The 22,422-nt window shown below is 49.5% G+C and overlaps 1 protein-coding gene across 2 annotated transcripts in view; it reads left to right on the top strand.

The window, feature by feature from the left end:
• Positions 1 to 1,686: 1,686 nt before the first annotated feature.
• Positions 1,687 to 22,422, top strand: part of CRMP1 (collapsin response mediator protein 1) — a gene marked incomplete at both ends in the record, with an annotated part of 50,468 nt that continues 29,732 nt past the window's right edge. Inside the window, 2 exons of one of the 2 annotated variants that reach the window (XM_082314991.1) lie at positions 1,687 to 2,058; positions 18,207 to 18,295. In XM_082314991.1, the coding sequence (XP_082171117.1) occupies positions 1,687 to 2,058; positions 18,207 to 18,295 (461 nt within the window). Of the gene's footprint in view, positions 2,059 to 4,711; positions 4,751 to 18,206; positions 18,296 to 22,422 lie in introns of those variants that run through there. The other variant, XM_082314992.1, reaches the window with a different exon arrangement.

The following is a 22,422-nucleotide window of genomic DNA, read 5'->3' as shown; positions in this document are numbered from 1 at the left end:
ACGTTGTACATGAGCAGTAAACAGGTCTTGTGATTGATCCATTGCTTCAAATTTGCTTGGTCATTTAATCAATCTCAGAGCAGTTTGTTCGATTACATCGTTTCAGAGCAACAGAAAATGTTCCTTATGTAACTGCTGGTGTATTTAAGGCCTGTCAGAATTGTCTGAGATGGGCTGCATGTGCGGGAGAGGAGTGTCCAAGGTTTCAGTGAATGATCTCCTCAGGCATCCTAAGATGGGTAAAGGTGTAAAGATGGACTTTCTGAAGTGGGCTGTGCAGAGAGTTGAGGGTAACACATTCTCCACCCCCCCCTGCTTTAGGAAACCCTCCTTGATCTCGGGAACTGGCAGCCCTCGCAGTGAAACGAAGGCCTCCGCCGCAGGGTCCCGCGGTTGCCCCCGGTTTGCCGAAGGAGAAGGCAGGCGAGGGCCGGCCGGGGCGGGGATGCCCGGGGTGCTGAAGGGACAGCTCCGCGGGGCGCCGCGCCCGCCGCGGGGCTCGGGGCGGCGGGGCGGGCGCGGCGGGGCGGGCACCGCGGGCACCGCCGCCCCGGCGGGGCTCTCTGCGGGGCGGCGCGCCGGGCCCTGCGGGCTCCGCGGGCTGGACGCCGCCGTCCGCGGAGCCGCCGCCGCCGCCCCCCGGCGCCCCGTCCCCGCCGGCGGCGCGGGCAGCGCTCGGCGCGATCACTTCCGTGTCAGGGCCGCCGCCGCGCCCGCCGCCTGCGCCATCGGGAGCCCTCGCAGCGCCGCCGCGGCGGGGGGGAGCGGGAGCGGGGCCGCCGCCGCCGCCCCCCCGGGCACCAGCTGCTGCGGCAGCGAGAGGGATGGCAGCGCCGGCCCGGGGGCCCTGGGGCTGGTTGTGCTTCCTCCCCCCGCCGCGGCCGCCCCTCCTCCTCGCCCCGCCGCTCCCCCTGCGGCCGCCGGCCGACCCCGCACCGCGGGCTGCCGCGGCCGCGCCCCCCGGCCGGGCACCGCCGCAGCCTCCTCCTGCGGAGGGAGGCGGGGGGAGTGTGAGTGTGCTAAGTGGGAGAAACTCCCTCCGGCTCGCTCGGCGGGGCTGGGGAGATTCTGGGCTTTTTTTCCCTCTTTTTTCCTTTTTTTTTTTTTTCCCCCCCTGAAGCCACGTAGCAGCAGGTGACTGGCGCCCGCCGGGAAGGACCCCGTTTGCACCGGCTGTGTGCGCTTGTAGAGGGCTGCCTCCTCCCCCTGCCTCCCGCCCCCCGGATCATTCTTTATACCGGGGGAGCGTGTGCACTGCGGTCCTTGCTCTGGGAATCGCTGCTGCTCTTCCTATTCGTCAGGGGCTTTCCAATCACCTGCCTCTGCCACCCTCTCCTCTCCGCTCTTTGTACTTTATTTTCACGTGCTCTTTACTAACACGGCTATTTTTAAATCCTGCTTGGATTTCTTTCTTTCTCTCTCTTTCTCTCTTATTTTTCTTCCTTTTTTTTCTCTTTTTTTTTTTTTTTTTTTTTTTTTTGCCGGGGGGTGGGTGGGGGGAGGGAGGTTAACGTTTGCATCTCCCTAAGGGAAAGATCCCACCAGCCAACCCAGCTCCGCCACTGCTGCATCCATCCATTCATTTTTATGGTCACTAGCAGCCTATCCCGGTAGTAGAAGGTGCAGAGAAGTGGGAGGCAGAGAGAGAGGGAGAGGGAGAGGGAGGGAGAGATCCGGACGGCGAGAATGGCCGAGAGAAAGAGGAACTGGAATAAAGAAGATGACCTGCCTGTGTATCTAGCTAGGCCGGGTACGACAGCCCAGACACCGCGGCAGAAATACGGGGGGATGTTCGCCTCCGTGGAGGGGGCCTACGAGAACAAAACCATCGACTTCGACGCCTACAGCGTGGGGAAGAAGGGGTCCCGGACCCCGCGGAGCGGCAGCCGGCACGACATGCTGGACGGAGGGGACAACTACAGCGAGACCGCCAGCGACATCAGCGAGGTCTCCGGCTCCGTCATCAGCTCCCCGGGAGACCGGGAGGACAAGACCCCGGGCGTGGAGATCAGATACCCCGTGGGGAAGGAGCTGCTGCAGGGCCAGGACAATGGGCAGGTGAGCGGGGCCGCAGCGGGGCCCCGGGCCGGGGGGCGGGAGCCGCCGCCCCCGCTCGCCGGGCGAGCCGAGCCGAGCCGTGCCGTGCCGTGCCGTGCCGTGCCGCAGAGCCCCGCTGGCCGGCGCGGGAGGACGGGGGCCGCCTTCGCGGGGGAGTTTCGGCACGGAAGGTCGGGGAGGCACGGACCGCTCCTCCCCGGCACGGTGATGCTATAGGAAGAGCCTGGCTGGCCCCTAAACTCTCTCACTTGCCTGAGCCTGGGGGGGGGGCGACCCCAGGAATCGTTTTCCTTTGTAAGTGATGGCGATGAGTTTTCTCCGTTTCCCCTCCTGCCGGTAAAACGCTGCCCATGCCGGGTGGGCTGGAGGGCAGCCCGGGCCCCCTCGGCGCCTCCCCGCCGCCCCCCAGAACAAAGCAGCCCCCGCTGCACTTCTGGGCTCGCCGGGAAAACTCCGCGGAGCCTGTCCCAGGCACAGCCCCCGGCTGCCCCCCGGCTGCCCCCCGGCTGCCCCCCGGCTCCCCCCGGCTCCCCATGCGCCTTCATTGTCTCCCCGGCAGGGAGTGCGTAAGGCGGGAGGATCTGCCGAAACCTTTGCAGCCCCTCTGGGGCTGCAACCTGGGCTCATATCGTAGACTTAAGGAAAAAGTGAGGCCGGGGGAGCTGGCTAGCCCCGGCCGGCTGTGCCTCTCCATCTTAACCCTGTCTGTGGCAAGCAGGCTGGAGGCAGACCCGAGGGGTTGGCTCTGCTGGGTACCGGGGCTGTCATTGATTTCTCCTTAGAAAGAAATGCGGCTTTGCGGTCATGTGCCTGCATAGATGCACCCTTTCCCTTAGCACCCAGCCTGGAGGCTGTATGGCCTGTCCACGCTCTGCTCTTTCCACTGGCTAAACTGAGAGTTCCCACTCTTTTCTCCCCCTCTTCAGTTTGAGCATGAATGGGGTGCTGGTCCTCTCTGGGCTGGGGGCTGGGTGCCGGTGCCACAGGGCCTCCAGTGCAGCCTGGTGGGTGCCTGCTGCGGTGGGACGCTGGAGCAAGCAGGCAGGGCTTGGTGGGACACTGCGCCTGCGATGGTGCTGCTTCACTGCAACGACCTCAGGGTTGCCTTCAGAGGCTGCCAGCTGCAGTGCAGTCTTCTCTTTCCCAGCTCACCTGAACCCCTGTGCCTTTTCCATCAGGACACCGGGGCAGTGGCAGGGCACAGCACACCCCGAATGTCCCCCATCTTCTGGGACATCCCTGATGCCTCCTCCCCATGCTTCTTAGTTCAGCCTGGGACTCGGGGTAGTGAGCACATTGCACACTACCTCCCCGGGTCTCACTGTGCTTCCAAAGTTGTATGGCTCTGGATTGGACTTGGGGGGGTGAGGAGGAGGTTGGGGATACAGGAGGCAATATTTCGTCACTGGCTTAGGAAGGTGCACTGTAAGCAGCAGCCATGTGCCTGACCCTGCATGGTGGCGGCTGGAGCTTTTTGCAAGCTCTGAATGGTGAATTCAGGGGAGATATGTCAGGGACGTGGCCTGGGTGGGAAATGCTGTCTGTGTGTGTGTCGCAGGGGTGTGTGCGCTAAGAGCCCCTGGCTGCTTGTCGGGAGGATTAATTTGGGTGCAGCTTTGCAGTGCCTTTTACCCTCCCTGCAGTTGTTAATGGAGTCTTAATCAAGCACTGTGGGTGGAGGGAGGCACTCTGTGAGTCAGAAACGACGGAAAGGTTTCAATTGAAATTCAAAATTTCAATTTTCCTCTCCAGCAGCTGCTGGCATAGCATCTGCCTGGCCTGGCCTGGCTGTGCTGGGCGGGGCCAGCCCCCACGCCCTCCCTGGGGACGGGGCAACGCAGGGAGTGCCACTGGGACAGTGACAAGGAGGGCAGAGCAGGGCAGTGCTGTTGGGGTCAGAGCCATTGGTGGGGCAGAGCAGGGCAGTGCCATCTGGGTCAGTGGCATGGGGTCAGAACAGGGCAGTGCCACGGCGACACAGCAGGGCACTGCTAGGGGGACAGAGCAGGGCAGTGCCATGGGGGCACAGCAGGGCAGTGCCGTCGGGGTCAGTGCCATGGGGACAGAGCAGGCGATGCCATTGCCATGTGCCGCGCGGTAGGACCCACAGCCGGGGGCTACCCCCCACCCCCGGTCCCCACCCTGCGGGAGCCCACGCGTGGGACCCCGCCGGCGACCTCAGCGTGCGAGCGGGGCGGTGGCGGAGCCGGGGGGGCGGCGTTTCCCAGCGCCGGTGCGGGAGGGAGGGAGGCTCCGGCTGGATTGATGGGCTGGGAAGGGGGGCCGAGGGGGTAGGGGTGGGGGACAGGAGGGAAGGAAACGCTTCCTGGGTTGAGCTGAGCGAATCCTGCTCCGACCTGCAGCCGGGAGGGCGCTGCTGCCGCCGGAGAGGCAGCGCTCGCCGACCCCCCCGGGAGCCGCGTCCCTGTTTTATTGCAGCCGGAAAAAAAGGTGCCGGGTTTGCCTGGCTCCCCTTCCTCTGGGCGAGGAAACTTTGCCTCCATTGCACAGCTCTGCCGAGTCGCCCCCGCCCCACCCCATCACCCCACCGCGCTCTGAGTTATTATTCCTCTTATTACCACCGTATTTTTCCGTCGGGCTCGGCTCGCCTCTCGGGGTGTGTTGCGTGCGCCCGGCGCTAGCGAGAGCCGACATGTCGTACCAGGGCAAGAAGAGCATCCCCCACATAACGGTAAGCGGATCCCGGCAGGCAGCGAGCCGCTGCCCTCGCTCCTTTGTTCGCGGGGCGGGGAAGGGCGTGCGGCGGCAGCGCAGCGGCCGCGGCCGCGCAGCGCCCCGCGGGTGGCGGCGGGGAGCCCGCCGGGCTGCGGGGCCGCGGCCGAGGCTCCCCGGGGCTGGGCGGGTGCGGGCGCCGGTGCCCTCTGCTGCTGGAGCTCCGGGCTGGGAGTCATTTCATTTCATTTCATTTCATTTCATTTCATTTCATTTCATTTCATTTCATATTTTTGTCCTATTTTTATTTTATTTCTTCCCTTTCCTCGCCCTCCGCACAGCCGTGGCTCAGCGCTGCCTGCTCTCCGGGCGGCGGTGGGCCGGGGCGGGGAGGGGAGGGCCGGCCCGGCGGGAGGCTTGCCCCGGCGCTGGCGGGGCCGGGGGCCGGGGCCCGGGGGCGGCGGTGCCGCCCTCCCGAGGAGCAGGGCCCGGGGAGGCTCGGCCGCCGGGCGAGGCAGAACAAAAGAGGGAGGGGACGAGCCGCAGCACAACGTGCCGCCGCCGCAGCCGGCAGCGGGCAGGGGCAGCGCGGCCCCCCGGCGGGGGCAGGGGGCGGTGGGCCGGGGTGGGCTGGGGGTGCGGAGCGGTGGGAGGTGGGGAAGCGGGGCGGGGGGGAGCGTGGAAAATCGAAGAGCGCCATGATGCCAGCGCCAACACCTCTGTGCGCTATTAATACATCAGACATGGTGGGGATCAGAAGTCAAAGAGTTAATCATAACCATCCTCTTCCTATCTGTGCCTGTCTCCCGCTAGATGCCTTTATCCTCGAGCAGGACTACAATAGAGCGTGCTTGCCATGACAGAAAGAAAGGATCTGGGATCCTTTGATTCAGTATATTGTTTCCTTAGATACACTGGATCGACAGGGCTGGGGATAAAGAATAGGCAGAGCTGGCGGGGAGGGGGGTTTCAGGGGAAATCTCCCCCAGAGTTTGGTCACACAGAGATTTTCGTCGGAGCCAGTGTCGGTCTGCAGGCTGGTGCCTGCTTTCCTCTTGGAGGGCCGCATCAGTGGGTGATGGGGTCACTGCTGCTGTGGCACCTGGGGCAGAGATGAGCGGGGAAGCGGGGTGAGCCCAAAGAGGCTGGGGCTCCTGGAGCTTTCCCAGGAAAGCTGGCACCGGCAGGGCGCTGGGAGGCAGGGCAAGTTTCAGTAGCTGGAGAGTGGGCTGACTGGTGGGTGTGGCGGCTTCCTGAGCAAACCTGCTGGTTAAAGGCATTATTTGAGCCAGTGTTACAAGGCTTGTAAGCACCTAGAGGCTTTCTCATTTAAAAAAAAAAAAAAACTTTAACCCGAATATTTGGTCAGGAGGCTCTTCAGCCTCCTTGTAAAGCAGAGTTTTATGATACCAAAATGGTGCATTTATACAGTTTTCCACTATCAACAGGCAGCCTGAGTGTTGCGATGGCTCTTTGGGTGATGGCTCCTCTCGCCTCCATCTTCAGTGCATCATGTTGACTTTCAGTTACTCGGGGTACCTCTGGGTGGGGGGAGGCCCTGGCTGCCCTCGGTGTGAGTGTCAGGTGCTTGCTTTGTGTGTGGCTCAGCCTTCGTCTGCAGCTGGAGTGTAACAGGTTCCCACCCACAGCTAGTTGTTTGCTCTCCAATTTCATGTAAAAGAAGAAACTGGAAGAATTATGAGTGTTTGCCTTGAAATCAACAGTTTGTTTTAATTTCTTCACTTCTCACAAATTTCCTTCTCTGTGCTGGTGCGAGGATTGCTGGGAAAAAGAAAGCCCAAACCTCAGCCTGCTCTCTTTGAAAAGGAATGTGTTGAAGCTTCTATAAATGAATATTCATTAATGCTAGTGTTGAGTTTTGTGACCAAATCAAAGGCATAAATTAACGTTAGTGAAGTTGGCAGGCATCAGACTTGGACTGCCTTTTTTTACTTTAATGTTTTACACTTCTGGCCCTTCTTCTCCTCCAGCAAAAGCAAGTCAGACACCCTGCATTATACCTTGTACATGCTGCCCATCCCTCAAGAGCCCACCAGATTTGTCTGTCTGCGTGTACCTTCTGAAAGCCCCGTTCCAGTATGGTAAATTAGATGTTTCGTCCTGCCACTAAGGAAATAGATTGGAGCTTCAAGCCTTCTGGGTGCTGAGGAAATGTGATAGCTCTGTAAAGTTATGCAACAACAGCAGCGATGATGAAATCATATAAAAATGTCATTTGTTACTGTGCTTAACACTTCCCCCCCCCAACTCCTGCTCTTTGGAGCTACACCAGCTCCTGGATTCATTGGGATAGCAAGAAACTAGTTTTTGACGCTGCCCTGTGCGCTGATACTTTTCTGTGGATTTTCCCGTACCAAGCCTGTGTTCCTTGCATGGGGCCAGGAGCCTGCAGTCAGTACCTGGCCAAAACTTCCCTCTGGGGTCAGGTCTGCAGCTTCAGGAACTTTGTGAAGTAAGAGGCAGGGGCTGGTTTCAGCTCTGGTCAGCATGGGAGCAGGTATCACTCTTGGGAGGGCTGTGGTGTCCTTTCTGGGTTACTCGCCTTGGTGCACGTGGGCATAACTGCCTCCTCGTGCTTTGTCTGACCGTGCCTCGCGTCCCGACCCCTTCAGAGTATCAGCAGTGCCTGACTGATACCTGCTTCACCCTTCTCCCTCGAAGCAGCTTTATTCCTGCCTTCGCTTCTCCCCTTTCTCCTGGAAGTCCTAGGACAGCAGAGGCACTGTGTTGCAGACAGGCCCCCTTTGGCACCGAGCATCTCCCTGCTCGCAGTTACCAAATCTGCACCTGCTTTTTTTAATTTCATTTCACCTGCCTTTTTTTTTTTTTTTCATTTCAGCCCCTGAAAATTCATGCTTCTTGAAATTTATCCTGTTTGTGACTCTCCTGCTGCCCTTCATGAATCTCACGCAGCATCCAGGCTTGCTCTTGTTAGCTGAGCACCAGCACTGCTCCAGTGCAAGGTGCCATTCAAGTTGTGAGTCAGACTGGAGAAACTGGGCCCCTTTCGCTGTAACTGCTATGGGAAGGATCTCTCTGTTTGAAGCACCAGACCAGTCTCTGGGTGATGTAAAATAGAGATGCACTGAACCAGTAAGTGTAAGCACTTCGGTCACGTCCTCTGCACTGCATTGAGGTCTTTGGGGGGTCTCGCTCCCGTGGTTCAGGAGTGCTGGCTGGGGTTGGAGCGGGGTGTAAATAATGTAAAGGTGGCCAAGAATGCATCTGCCGGAGCATATTTCTCAGGCTGTGTGGTACAGTCAGCCACCACATCCATTGCTGAGGTGTTTTTCTGCATGAGGTGGCAATCTTTTGTGCTCCGTTGTGCAGGCATACTCTCATGCAGACCAGATTTTCCAGGATACACCCCCCCCCCCCCCCCCCTTGCTTTTAAAGTCGCTATTATACTCCTCTTGTGCAGCATTTTACAGGGAATCAATGGGGAGGATGACACTGAAAGATCTGTTGCAAATTACTTTGGCTTGGGTGTTTTGGTAGTGCTCGGCACTTTTCAAGCAAGGCCTGGGTCCAGATGAACTCAAAATTACAGTATATACAGAGCACAATTTAAAAAAAGCATGTGGCATGTAAAATGTCTGTTACAGGACTTGTTTGTTCCAGTAGCGATTGCAACCATTAAAACATAATCAGCGTGAGCTCAGTGAAGAGGAGGTGTGAAGACAACTCTTCTGAGCAAAGGGAGAATAGCTAGTCACCAAAGCAAATGCAAGGAGGGACACGGGAGAGGCAAATGGTACCCGAATCTGTTAGAAAAGGGAATAATATTCCTGGGAGTGGTCCAAGGGTTGGCATATGAATGGGGGAAGGAATTGCTGGTCCTCAGCTGGCAGACTGTAAGGCATGGGGAGACAGAGAGCTCAAAAACGAGGTGTTAGAGAGGAAGGATCTCACTATTGAGCTTAGTGAGTAAAGAAGAGCTGGCACAAGATGAGAAAAAGAAGCAGATGCAGAAAAATGAAGAGAGGCTGGAGAAATTCAGAGGAGTGGGCACAGAGAATAATTTTAGTTGTAGCCTTTTGAATTGATTGACGTGAAGAGAGCTGAGAAATAAGTGGGCTTCAGCTGAACATGGCAGAATACTTTGAGAGAGAAAAAATGGATTCATCTGGACTTTTGCTGTGTGAGGCTTTGGTCTCAAGCTAACTACTGAGGGTCAAGATGGGAAACTTTCTGCTTGGCCTGAACAAAGTGCTGGGGTAACGTGAGGTGTTCTGGTGTGAGACAACAGCAGTGCGAGAGCTGCCGGCTAATTCCCTTCAGACACCAGGGGGGACACGTCCTACAGATGCAAGACATGGTGAGTACCTGGAATGGGGAACCAAAGTCCTCATCTAGGTTTGGATCTATTCCATGTCTCCCCTGGCTGTGCTTTTTTCCCACCCACCTTTGCTTAACAATATGAAGCTACACACAGATTGGTGTGTGACTTGCCAGAAGTGTTTGAAAAGCCTACTGAGTGCTGGGCATGGGAACAGCATCTCACATTATTATTCTGCTATTGGCGCAAGATTTGGACTGATTTAGACAGCACTTTTTGTACTGCTTTAAAACACCAAGGCTTGGGACTTATGGATCCCTTCTTACTCTTGAACGTTTGCTTAATATGCAAAGTTACATTTTACTATCTGTAGCTGTTTAATAGACTTGGCCCCACTCAGTTTACTTGTCTGTCGATGAACATTTGTGAATTCATGTTGTGTATTGCACTGGACTTGGCAGCTCTGGAGATGCTTTAGCTGCTTCAGTAGAAGTTGTTGGACTTACAACCACCATTTTTATGATTCTGTGATAAGTCTTTTCCTTTACTTTTTCTACAGGAGAAAAAGTGGCCACAGTGTTTAAGCCACTTCCATTGGGTGTCTTAAATTACGTTCAGAGTAGGTCCTTCTGGGCACATTTCTATGGAGATTGAAACCTTTGGCAGAGGGACAGAAAGAAGGGTTTGGGGCAGTGATTCCTTTAACTGCCACAGCAAGTTTGTCAGTCGGTGCCCTCAGCAGAGCATCAGGGTTTTCAGCATCGTAGCTGGTGCCACCACAGGGAACTGAGCTGCGTTTTGCTGGAAGCTGGGCAGGTTTGGAAAGGGGACAGTGGCTGTCTGGGAAGACAACTGATGCAGTGAGGTGGTTGTTCACCGAGTCTGAATCTCCTTCTTACAAGTGCTGAGAGTGACCGCTAGCAATGAACTACTTTCCTGACAGGAGGTCAGGGTCTGTTTTCTGCTTTGCGGACATTTCTTTAATAAGCAAGTTTATACATGTGGTAAAAGGGAGAAGCTTCATTTTCCTTTGCAGGAGTGGGAGCCAGGAGAGCCCACTGGCTTGTGAAGCAGTCAGACACTGAGAGTTAGTTGCGATGAATTTCTTGGTACTTTTGTAGGCATGAGAGAGATGGAACAGAGATGAGCAGCAGAATAATTTGCAGGTTTCTAATCTTGCAACACATAAAGATGGTGGCCTTGTCCCCTGGGACAGAGATACTTTGGGATTACTTTTGCTTGTCGCTTGATGCACTTGTCACAAGATGAAGTTTTGATCTGTAGTGCATGTCCTGATGAGGTTTAAGGCCTCGGCTCTTGCTTATGTTCCTACTGAATAATAAATGTCCCCACTAGTATCACTAAAGTCTCTATGTAAAATCTCTCTAAGTAAAGCTGATCGCCCTTGCCCACCTTGCACATGGCTGGCTGAAGGAGTACGCAGTGCTCAGAGCTAAGGGACTGTGGAAGGGTTGTTCTTGCACTGGTGCTGATACCACGGGAGGTGGAGTAGCAAGTGTTGCAACTTTCTGTGACTTGCAGGAAAAGGAGATACATGAGGCAACAAGACAGTAAAAAGTGTCTAAGTGCAAGCAGTGTGCACCTGTATCCACCATATTTAGTTGATCATGAAATACATTGCTAACATCATATTCCAGGACATTTTCTACTCTTCTGTTTCCCTTGCATCCACCTCCTCTGTCAGATAAGGGGTTCCTTACGGTCTTAGCTGGATTTCAACCATGACTGGTGCCAGGGCTGATGTGTCCCAGTAACCTGATGCAGGTTTCTGATTAGAGCTTAGCTAAAACTCATCTTTCATTCAGTGACACACTGCAGCCAGCTGTGCTGTAAATTGCTGTTATTTTTTCCCAAGTTTAACTTTCCTATGAATGGCATGCTGAGATTTTGAGATCAGCTCTAATTGACATAACCTGTGTGTAACCCAAGAGATGCCTGTAGCAACACACAATGGATGGTTCAACCCTCCAGCCCATACTTCGGTGAAACCCCTGCTGATGCCAATGGATATTGTCATCAATAAGATGTTTGTTGTGCTTCCCTTCTAAAAGCAAAGCAAAGATGACATTTACAGTGAAGAAATCCCCATGGACTTAGTAGCTGTAGGAGTAGCCCTTTTAGACTGTGTGATTAAGGAGTGAAATTGCTAGCTGAATAGAAAGTCAGGTCTCCAAAGGGGAAACCAAGGAACATCAGATCTTTTAAATGAATAAAGATGAATGAATATATTGGCTACAGACCAAGATACAGCATTACTACAATCAACATAATCCTTCCTAAATGAATTGCCATATACTGGAGTGCATTTGTTAAGAAAAGGACCTTAAAAGCAGGATTCTCCATTAGTGGCCTATCAGAAACGATGCCTCAAGGATACAATGTTTTACAGGCAATTCCCTGAGTTGATTCAGGGATCACCCTAGCTAAAAATTACTTCCTATGGAGGGTAACCTAGACGTGAAATTTAAAAAGAAGGATAGTGCTGATTAAAAGCAGATCTTCTATAAGCAGACAGTACTTCATGAAATCCCATTTACAGCTCTTTGATCCTTATGAAAGGATTTTAGGCAAGCGTTCCTCTTGGGAAGGATGTCTTTTTCTTTTGCCATTAAGTTTAAAAATACTGCTTATTCGTAAGTACTTTGCTAAAAAAAGGCAAGGGAATTTAACTGTATTGTATCACAACTGGGTCTGAATCTGACCAGCTCTGACAATAGGCAACCAAATATATCTACAAAGGAAATATCTTTTAAATCTCTTGTATATTATGGGAAATAACTCTGTGAGGAGGAATGCACAGAAGCACAGAGGAGATCTGAGTGTCTCCCTCCATTGTCCGTCAGTGAGACTTTTGCCTTTGAGAAACTTCCCTCGCAAATTGTCTTCTTGTAGAGATTTGGATAATCAAGGAGAGCACAAACTTCAGCCTGTGGCTTTTGAACCTTCCCTGTAAATTGGGGATTCTGTGTCTTTTCTAACTCAGTGGCTGTTTTAAAGCCTTAGCAACAAAGGATTCTCAAATACTGAAAAAGTAAAGATGAATGACTTGGCTGCAAGTGTGATAACGTAGCCTAATGCTTTCTTATGTCTATTGCCTTTAATCTGATGTCTTTTAAACCACACACATTTATAGGCAGAGAACTGGAAATACAGGTGGATTTGAAATTTAAACTGTTTTCAAATGACTATTTAGCATAAAATCCTTAGTCATCTTCAGGGCCATTAACTAATCTGGATTTTAGAGAATACAGCCATTGTTGCTCTGGAGATGGAAGGACAATGGTATATTCTAGTAAGTCCTTAGAATTACGCAAAGGATGAAATCACTGCTGAGTGTTTTCTCCTCCTTTAGGCCTAGAAAATCTGGGGCTGAGAGTAGTGTAAAGACTTTTTCAGTTGGCAATGGCTGCAATGCAGCAATCATATAAGTCCAAATCCAGGAATGAAGCAGTGCTTAGACCCATATGCAAGGTATGTTATATGAAGTTCATTATAGCTAAATTATAAAGAAAACTGTAAATAATTAAAAAAAACATCATTTACTTGATTTAGAGCTGGAGATGTAATAGGAAGACATTCCTTTCATGGAAGAAAAGGAAAAACGTAATAGCATATATCAGAATTACAGTCTGGACAGATGCTGCTATTTGATGAAAACACTGCTCTTGAAATCTCTGAATCTTTTGATAGGGCTAGAACAGATAATGGCAGATTTTTTCTTTTTCTCCCTCCCCCCCCCCCCCCCCCCAAGCTCCATCTTGTATGATAGAGGTGTGGTTTTCTCTGAAAGGTGCCTGCAGGTGCAGTACCGTGGGTATCGATACTGAAGAGAAGGGTGTGGTTTGCTATAACTTGTGCTGCATTTTATTTTGACGTGCTGCACCAATTTGAAATAATATTTATTTAGTAAATCTTACATCAGAAGATGGCAGTTTTATTTCTTCTGTTCCTGTGCTGTTTAGTAGTTCCAGAAGCAGATTGAGAACTGCATGTGTAAAAAATGTATTTAAATTTTGTTGTGTGTAGTATTTTTAAATACCTCTAGATCTGAGTGGAGGAGGTGAATGAAAAAAGGCTAATTTAAAATTTCTTTGCAATTGTTCCTGCTCTAACAGTTGAATCTAACATTTGGATCATATTTACAAATAAGCCAGGGTTGAGTGATTTGCTGACCAAAGGCATTTGACTTCGCTTGTGATTGCGCAGAGCCCATTGCAGATTTCAGGACCGCAGCAGGGCTCAGGCTCGTCATCCAGCAGGTTGATGCAGACGCTGCTTTTTTCTGCTGGCGTTGTACCATTGGGAGTGTATGAAAATATGGACATGCTTCACAAGAGCTGAGCCAAGCTGATTTAAAAAACCCAGCAAAACAGGCAATTTGTACAAATTGTGCCAGTCACCAGCTTACAGATGTTTCATGTTGCTCTTACCGTAATGCAAACAATAGTTGTAAGAGAGCAAAAGCCACCGCCTCGTGTCTGAGCAGACGGCCCCTCCTCCTGCAGCAAACGATGCTGAGTTTGTGGTATCTCCCGCTGCCATGAAAATTGCTGTCATGTCACAGACTAAGCTCAGTGGCTTTGCTGCCAGATTAAGCAGGAGACGCTAGAGCACGATTAGCAAAAAAATCACCAGGAAAGCGGTGCGCGGCGTTTGAAGGTGAAGAGCTGTGAATAATAGGAATGGCTGTATCATACTCAGCAGCGAGCTGAGCCGGGAGGTGCCAGAGCGCTTGTAAAATGGAGCTGCAGGAGACAGAAGATAAGCATCGTTGCTGTGCTGATGCTGTGTCACAGCCAGGCACAAAACCCGGAAGCAAACAGCGTTGCATCAATGCCGTCGCATCATTGCAGCAGTGAGGGGTGGAGGAGAAGCACCTCGGCTCCCACACCCCACAGTGAATGCTGAGCAATGGCATGGATTTACAGTGGTGCTTTCCGCACCTCCCATGCCAATGAGAGCAGGGTTTTTTTTCCCCTTGAATCTTGGCACCTAATGAATTGCTCAGTTTATATGTTCAATATAATACCCCGTCTCTCTTTTGCTGTGTTCCCGCTGTCTGTCCTTGGCAGGCTGGAGGTAGGAGAGGGTCCAGGCAGCTTCCCTTGGCTTGCACTGGGAAGAGCTGGGCTGGCAGCTTCTTGTGCCAGGCAATGCACTGAAAACTTGGTATGGAGCCTTTAGGGCTCAGCAGGCAGGGCACCAGTGACTGAGACATCTGTTAGCTGAATAGAAAGGTGGCAGTCACCCTATAAAGGCTTACACTATTGTCACCTCCTGAGCTGAGTAGTGAGCACATTGTTTGCATTGTGAGAGCACCCGAAGGTCACCCGAGTGGCTGAGGGTACACCTGAGAGCTAGGCAAAGAAAGTGACCTGCCTGGAGGGGTTTACAGCTGGGGAGGGGAAATATGGGACAGCGCGGCGTGATTGATTCATGAGCTTCAGGTCACTCCTCCCTCCGCCCCCCTCTGCTTTCCCCAGGGTGCTACAGAGTGTGGCTGTCCTCCAGCCTGGAACATTGTCCAGGTAGAAGAGGACTTTGGTCCCTAGTTTTTCTGGATGTTTGGCACTTGGTCAGAGAACTGCAAGCAGCCTGCCTGACATCAAGCCCTCAGTAAATAACAAATGGTCCCTGACCATGCACAGGCGGGCTGTGTGCCCGAGGAGGCTAACCTACTTCACAGCCCCTGTCTGTGCCCAGATTTCTGTCCAGGATTTCACTGTCGCAAGTACCAGTGACCTAAGACAGTGCAGGAGCGCCCAGGCACTGGTGGCCTTGGCAGCGGTGCAGGGCAGCAGCGTCCCTTTGCCTTCAGGCCAGGGCTCTGCCTGTCCCAGAAGTACATGCTTAGCTTATGGCAGGGAATGAATACCCACATGCTGACCAAGGGTTTGTATGAAAGTTTATTTCATGAAGAATATAGCAAATTGCTTGTCAACATTAACCCACGCCTCCCTGCTAGTCAGTTGTTTGTGTAATTTTTCCAGCTTGTTCATGGAAGTGCATCTATATGGGTAGGTGCACACAGGTGTTTGGTACCGCTGCTTTGGCTGAGGACAGCCCACCCCTGGTTCAGAGCAGGGTGTAGGAGGCAGCGCCTGTTTGTTTGGGCACAGTGTGCTGCTCGGGTGTCCACATGGCACTGAAACCCCACCTGGGTTGCTTGTGCCCATCAGCACCATCTGTGTAAGGGTACCCTGCTTTGCTTGTGCTCCTGGCTTGCAGTGATCTGTAACGTGTCCTACAGACACGCTGACAGCTCGAGCTGGTTGGGAGAAGTTCCAACAAAACCCTTTTTCTTCTGAATTTGCTGATTTGCTGGAATGGAAATGTGTGTCAGAGATGTTTCCACATCTATCAGGTCCTGACGAAAGCTGGGCAAGGCTCCACGGCACCTTCCCTGGTGGCTTGGCAGACGACCTGGGATCAAGCTTTGTGGTTTGGCAGCCTTGTCTCCCATGGCTTCCTATTCCTGGTTGGGGGCAACCTTAGCCACAGGCCAGCTCAAGTGCAGGACCTGCTCCCTTTCACAATTTTGAATGGTTTGTATTTTCTTCTGAGCAGGAAGGTGTCAAGAATTCAAATGTTGAAAGTCTCCATAAAGTGTAGTTTTTCTTCTTCACCAGAATTTCTTAGACCCTCTGAAATTCTGAAGAAGGCGAGACTTTGTAGCTAAACATTCAGTAATCCTTTATAAACTGTAAGTGAGGCTTAATTTAATGGGTGACTCACATAATTGAGTGCTTTCTTGAAACCGCATTTGTATCCTTTTTAGTTTCAGATTATTCTAATACCTAGTTTTGCCACTTTTATATGTATATTTATATATAAAAACGTATAAAATCCTTATGTCTACAATTATTTTTCCAGGGTTGTACCTCTGCTTTATTTTAGTCTGTCTTATTTTCCCAGCATGTTACATTTGTTCCTATTTATTATGCATCTTCTCCTGCTTTAAAAGAAATAAAATGTAGAACATCTTGATGAGCGTGTAGATTTTTGACTCATTAGCAGTGACAGATGCAGTGCTCTGGTAGCATTCCCTGCCCGTGTCAATAAGCTCCTGCCTCTTGTAATTGGACAGTATTAATGTTTAGGAAGGCAACTGAATGAGCTTAAAAAGAGCTCACAAGATGGTGGTCTCCGCAGGTCAGCGGGCAGTGTCGTAAATCATCATGGTGAGGAGATGCAACTGCCAGCACGTGGCAAAATAACTTACTAGCGTTCAGGTTGCTGCTTCACGAGTCCTGCCATTACAAGTGACAGTAGAGAGGCTGGGGAGAAAACAGGGAGCCTGCTCTGGCAAATCCCAGACTGAGGAAGTGCATTCGTCTCAGTGAAGAGGGTACCAACATCCTTCAGCAAGAGGGTACCAACATCTGAGGCAGGTCCCAAGGACATATTTCTTTGTAGTTCTGGGCCTTGGTTCTCCCCCCAAGGTCATCTTGCTGCTGCTGCACATGGAGAAAAGCCTCAAACCTTGTGTACATACTCTTTTGTCATGTGCTGTATTTATAATGTCTTTTCCCCCATTCTTTCTCCCCTTAAAATGCCTGTTTCTCCCTTTTTGCTTTTCCAGAATGATATAGAGGGCTATAGAGACTTCAAACCTGTAAAATGTTCAAATACAAGCTGAAAAGTAAATATCCTACATATAACTGAGAAGTTACCTTGAAGAAAGGTGGTTGTAACACCCCTAACTCTGACTTGGTGCTTTTTAATCAATAAATTTTTAGGAGGTCTGTATTGTTGTCCTTTTTTTATAGATGAGGAAACATATCAACTTGTTTAATTGTTTTCGAAACTGGGAACTTGGGACATGCATGGTTTATATGTGTGAGTCATCCTGTAATTAAACCAAGAATTGAGTCTGGAGTGAGGAGTATAGAACATGGACAAAATGGACATTCTGAGTTATTGTTTAGTGAGCCAAGGAAATAATTTACAATAAATGGCTTTTTTTATATATGAATGGGAAAAGAAGGTTCTGGCTGCTTTAGAGTTTTCCAGCGTTCACAGTCACTTGGCAAAAGTCTTTCCAAAAGCATTATGTGCTGAAGTTGAGACTTTCCCTGTCTCTGGGTAGGTGGTAGAGTGCTGGCGATTCCAGTACAACTTCTTCAGCAAGAGAGTTCAAATATTGGTTCTCAGGAATATGCAGTGGTAAAATTTGCTTTCTGTAAAATGTATTTTTTGAGAACAGAGTGTAACCATTTGAATAGAGAAAAATGGAAACATGATTTTTGTGAACAGTGCCCCAGCAGCCTTAATATTTGGACAGTTCTTCACGGGAAAAAATGTTTGCTTTCTGGCACTTCAGAAAATACCAAGAGGCAGTAGCTCGCTTTGCTGTTTGTATGATATTTTAGGCAAACTGAACTTTGGAGGCTGCACTCCCGCCCTCATTCATGGAGTGAGTGAGATACGGCGTGGGGAGCCTCAGTACAGACTGCCCCCAACTAATCAGCAGCCTTTGTCCTGCAGGAATCGCAAATTAGACATCAATTCATTCTTCATGCCCACTAGAAAATAGATTTTCTGCTGTCAGTCTGTAACACAGTACAGGAGGCCCAAGCTGTGGGCCATGTCCCTTGGCTGCCTCGGTGGAGCGGCTGAGTTGACCCTGCTGAGCTGACGTTGCTTAAAGCAGCTTCTCTGAGCAGGAATTTCTGCGCTACAGAGCTCAGCAGCCTCTCCTGACCTTCTCCCTTCCTATTTCAAGATCTGTTACTCATCCAGGGATGCTGAGAGTCGCAGGTGAGCTCAGCTTGGCCATTCCAGTGTTGGGCAGTTTATTCTGGGGCCTTCTCTTCCCTTTTTGGCCTTTGTACAATAAGGTGGTGGTAAAAAGGGGATGTAGCGGGATTTCAAGTGTTTCCATGTGCAGTGAGTTCTGCTTTGAGGCAAAAGGACTGTGGTGACCGTGAGGCCTCATGTTCCAAAAGTCAAAAATAAACACTCAGTGAAACTATGGTTTTCCTCTCCACTGTCTATGTACCCACCTGAACCTATAGCATAGACTTTTATATAGAATAAGTGCTTTGATGTTAACGGCTTTCTATATAATATAAACCTACTTAGTATCATCAATATGTTACCATGTTTATTGATTTCAACAAACCCACATTTCTTCCTTTTTTTCCCCCCCCAGAGTGACCGACTACTCATTAAAGGTGGAAGAATTATCAATGATGACCACTCCTTCTATGCAGACATATACCTTGAAGATGGACTTATAAAGTTGGTTTTTTTTAAATATTGAACTTTTTTTGCATGCCTGTTAGTTTAGACTACTGTGATGGTGCTGACCTGCAGCCAGCATCTTGGTTACCTCTAGATGTGGGGCTGTAGCAGAGAAGCGTAGGAGAGAATTATTTTATCTTTACTAAGATAAGTAGAAAATTTCGTTACTGTAAGTTGAAGATATTTGCTCTTCAAACAGTTCAATCCTAGTTTCTTCCAAACTCGTCAAGGCAAATAGGCTTTCTCAAGAAGTAGTGCTAAGGACAATGGATGGTTTTGAGTCCATATGTGACAGAAGGCTCATTACAGCTTTTTTCCCCTCACCTAATCAGGGTGAATGCAGCCATGGTCTGAAGGATTGTACGGCACAGAAGTACGCCCCGTGTTACACAGTGCTAACGGGGACCTACTCCTTCTCGGTTCCCCTGTTGGTTAATGCTGAAGCATAGCATGTTCTGTTTGTACAACATTGTCATGCATTGCTTGTTTGTCCCTTTTCTTGTTTAGCAAAGATATATAATCTGAAATCTTCACACAATTAGACAGAAAATCCTACTGATTTATCAGGATATAAAATACAGGAACTGGGAAAGTATTCCTTGGGTGAAAAAACATAAAATACATGTTACTGATAGCTTGGGAAACAGTACCAGATGTCTATTCATGGAGCAATACTGATCCTACCTTGGCTTCGTGGAGATGGAGGTCTCTAGTTTTGCAAAGTTATGTAGTCTGTACAAGCACTCTGATGCACACAAGGATCAAAGCCTTTTTCTTGACTGCTAAACAGTTTCACTAGTGACCTAACAAGTTTGGTCTCCAGAGGCTACAATTTAATGCCCAGAAACATAATTACGGTTATCTGATAAAGAATTTGTTATCTGCTTGTTTACAGAGCTCCTTTTCTTAAGAATATATCATCAGATTAGAAGTCCAGTTCTTTACATATCTGTGGCTACTTATGTTATTCATGATTCAAGTTATTATAACAGAAAAGAAGTCTGAATGCTTGTGTCAGTGGACTATGTGGTTTTCTTTTTAATGCTGCACTCAGCTTTTCCACTTGTAGTGTTACCTGCATTGCAGAAGTGGCAAAAGGAGCATATCATTTTAAGTGGAGAAGGCACAAAATTATGAACACGTATTTTTTTAATACCAACAATCAACCAAGTTGTGCTCTCTCTGATAGGCATTTTCGATGAGTTTTTCTCTGCTTTTCTTTGTTCAGATGCAGATTTCCTAGTAACACTTGTAAGCATCAGAACTGATATAACAACTAAGCGCATGAGATGCTGTGAGTCTGAAACTGCTGTGGATTTTTGGCCTTGATTCCCAAAATATAATGGTACTTGGTAGGCAGGTTAGCAATGCCAAGCTTTCAGCTGCCCTGCCATTTCGCAGCCCTTGCTGAGTGCATAGACTCCCTCTGAAATCCATGCATGGATCCATACCTCCAGAAAGTATCGCAGCTGCCTGAGATAGCTGGGATTAATAACGAATAGACAGACAAGATCTTAATTTTTAAAATGCCTTTATCTTTGCCTAAGGAGGCAAGTTTACTGTTCAACACCCTGAGTTGTGCCTGGTTTCCTGGATTTAGGTGACCCGGGGTTTTTCTTTGTAAACTGTGCAAGAAGTCCTGCTCTGAAAAAGCAGCTACTTTGTGAGGGCAGCCTGGTGTGAGATGGGCTTGGGTCCTTACTGTATTCAGATGATAAATTCTGCAGTCTAGGGAAGCGCTATATTTTCTGGGATTGGTCTCTTTTAGTTTCTCCAGCTGGAACTGCCCATTGTGTCTAAATATTTAACATAGTTGTTAAATGTTGCTCAAGATCCTTTGGAGCAGGACCTTGAACCTCAGGCATCCACATTTCAGTTGATGCCCTCACTCTCCAGCTGCAGATCCTGCTGATAATACAGAATTGTTTCCACAGAATGGAGCAGCCACCAAACCACTCAGCCCAGAATAGGCAAGAGTGTTCTGGTTTTGCTGGGATATAAAAGATCTGGGTAAATTTTCTTATTCTGCAGTGGAAACTGATTGGAAAATAGAGGGTTGGGTTTCTCTTGCTGACTAATGAAACGAAGTAGGGTCTTTTAAGGCTTATTGTCCTACAGAGAGGAGTGCAGATATAACCTTGAACGTGTTTGAAGATGAGCTGTAGTTTGGAGGATGGTAGATGCTTTTTCCTACTTATTAATGCTCAGACTGGCTCCCTAGGTACAAGGGAGCAGTGGTGCATGTGGATTTTTCCTAGCTGAAACTTAAGCCCTGCACACTCAGGTGGCAGCTGACAGGCAGTTCTCTGGTATCTAAATAGTAATTTAGATATTTAGTAATTTAAATTGCCATTGGCACATAAATAATACATTTTGCTTACATCTATCCTGCCTCTCATTTCCACATGAGGAAATGAGCCCTGGTCTCCATGCCAAGCGGCACGTCACGGTCTGGTGCCTGCTGTCCTCTGCTCTGTCCTTTTCAAGGGGAAAGGTTGGGTCCCTCCGGGCTGGAGGGGACTAACAAGTGTGCAGGATGGGTGGCTGGGGACGGGGTCTCCAGAGCTGGGCAGACGATGAGCCAAGTTAGGGGGAACCTCAGATGCCTAAAAGAGATCTGGGCTTGATAACGACAGAAATAACTCCGCTAAGTTCTGAGGGAGGTTTTCAGCTTTCTCAGGTTAGGCTTATGAAGTGTTGAAACCTGATGTTTTCATTGGGCTTTAATCAGCTCACGTATGACAGAATTTACCAGCTTGTTCAACTGAAGCCGATAGACAGCATCAGCTTCCTGTGAGTCTGAGTTTTCTAGTTGCTGGTGCATCAGAAAACCAGCTCAATCAGTTGTACAGTGTCTAGAATACAGTTTTCTGCACTATTGTATTTTTTCACCCACAAGTAACTGAACCCCATTTTTATTAACATACACTTAGCATTAACAAATGAGCAATCCAGGAATCCTGTCACATTATCTCTTACTCTGTGTTCTAGTTAGTCAGAATAAAAATAACCTTGAATGCCAGTGAAGATCAGCCTTATCCCAGCCTTAATCTTGATGCCAGGACAAGAGATGAAACAGACTCCTGACAGGTAGTAGCACAGCAGCAGCATCCACAAAGGCCATTTGGTCCCATGTCACTTCAGCATGGATGACTTCAGCCATTGCCAAATAAGCTGTTAACTCAATTGTACACTGAAAATAATGAGCAATGAGTCATCAAAAAGCTTCCGTACATACTTAGCACTCTTTCACTTCATTAGGATATGCATTTTCTTGAACAGGGAACTGGTAGGTACTGATTGTGGAAGAAAATAAAAATGAATTACTTTTATATTTTTGTGTAGGTTTTCTTTAATATTGTTATTTTCAGAAGGTGTGGTCCTTGGAGTGCAGTTCCACCTTAGACGTATTTAAAGGAGATTGATCATAGTAATTTTTTTCCCAGTTCAGTTTTTTAGCAACACAAACACTGTACAAAGGTTGAGGATTGTTCTGATTAAAATCTGGGGAGTGGATTCAACTAATGAAAATTAGTGCAACACCATTATTATCCATGGGGCTACCAAACTTTATACAAGCTTTCGATCTGCTCATGCATTGGAGTGCCTTATGGTATGCCTTTGCAAGCCAGATTTTAACAGCAGAGAAGCTTCTGGCAACTTGTTTCTGCAATTGGATGTGCTGGGCTGCTGCTGGCTTTTGCATGTGTATCAATTCCCTGTTTGTCATGGTGTCATTTGCGCTCCTCACAGCTGTAACAGGTTATGACATGCTCCCAGCACTATACATGTTGATGAATATTAGACGCCAGACATGGAGTTGTACGGCTTCAAGCCGTGATATTACCAGCTCTCACGAGTAAGCCCTTTTGGATTTGCTCAGTGCTGAGCGGCAGAGACCCAGCTCGGGATGCTGGCGGGGAGTTTGCTAACTGAATGGCTGTGCTTCCCTCCAGCCAAAACCCAGAGCACCGCGGGAGCCAAGCTGCTGGAGGTGACATTTTTGCATAGCATATGAAACAAATTCTTGACCTCTTGGGGCTATTTATTAACTCTGGCGGTTTGGCCAAATTCCAATGTGAATAATTATCTGTATTTTTTTTTCACTGGTTTTAATTAATGGT

This window comes from Platalea leucorodia, assembly GCF_965183815.1.
Source record: "Platalea leucorodia genome assembly, chromosome: 6".
Taxonomy (NCBI): Eukaryota; Metazoa; Chordata; class Aves; order Pelecaniformes; family Threskiornithidae; genus Platalea; species Platalea leucorodia.
Note: the sequence above shows the minus strand (reverse complement) of the source record. Positions and strands in the feature narration are given on the sequence as shown.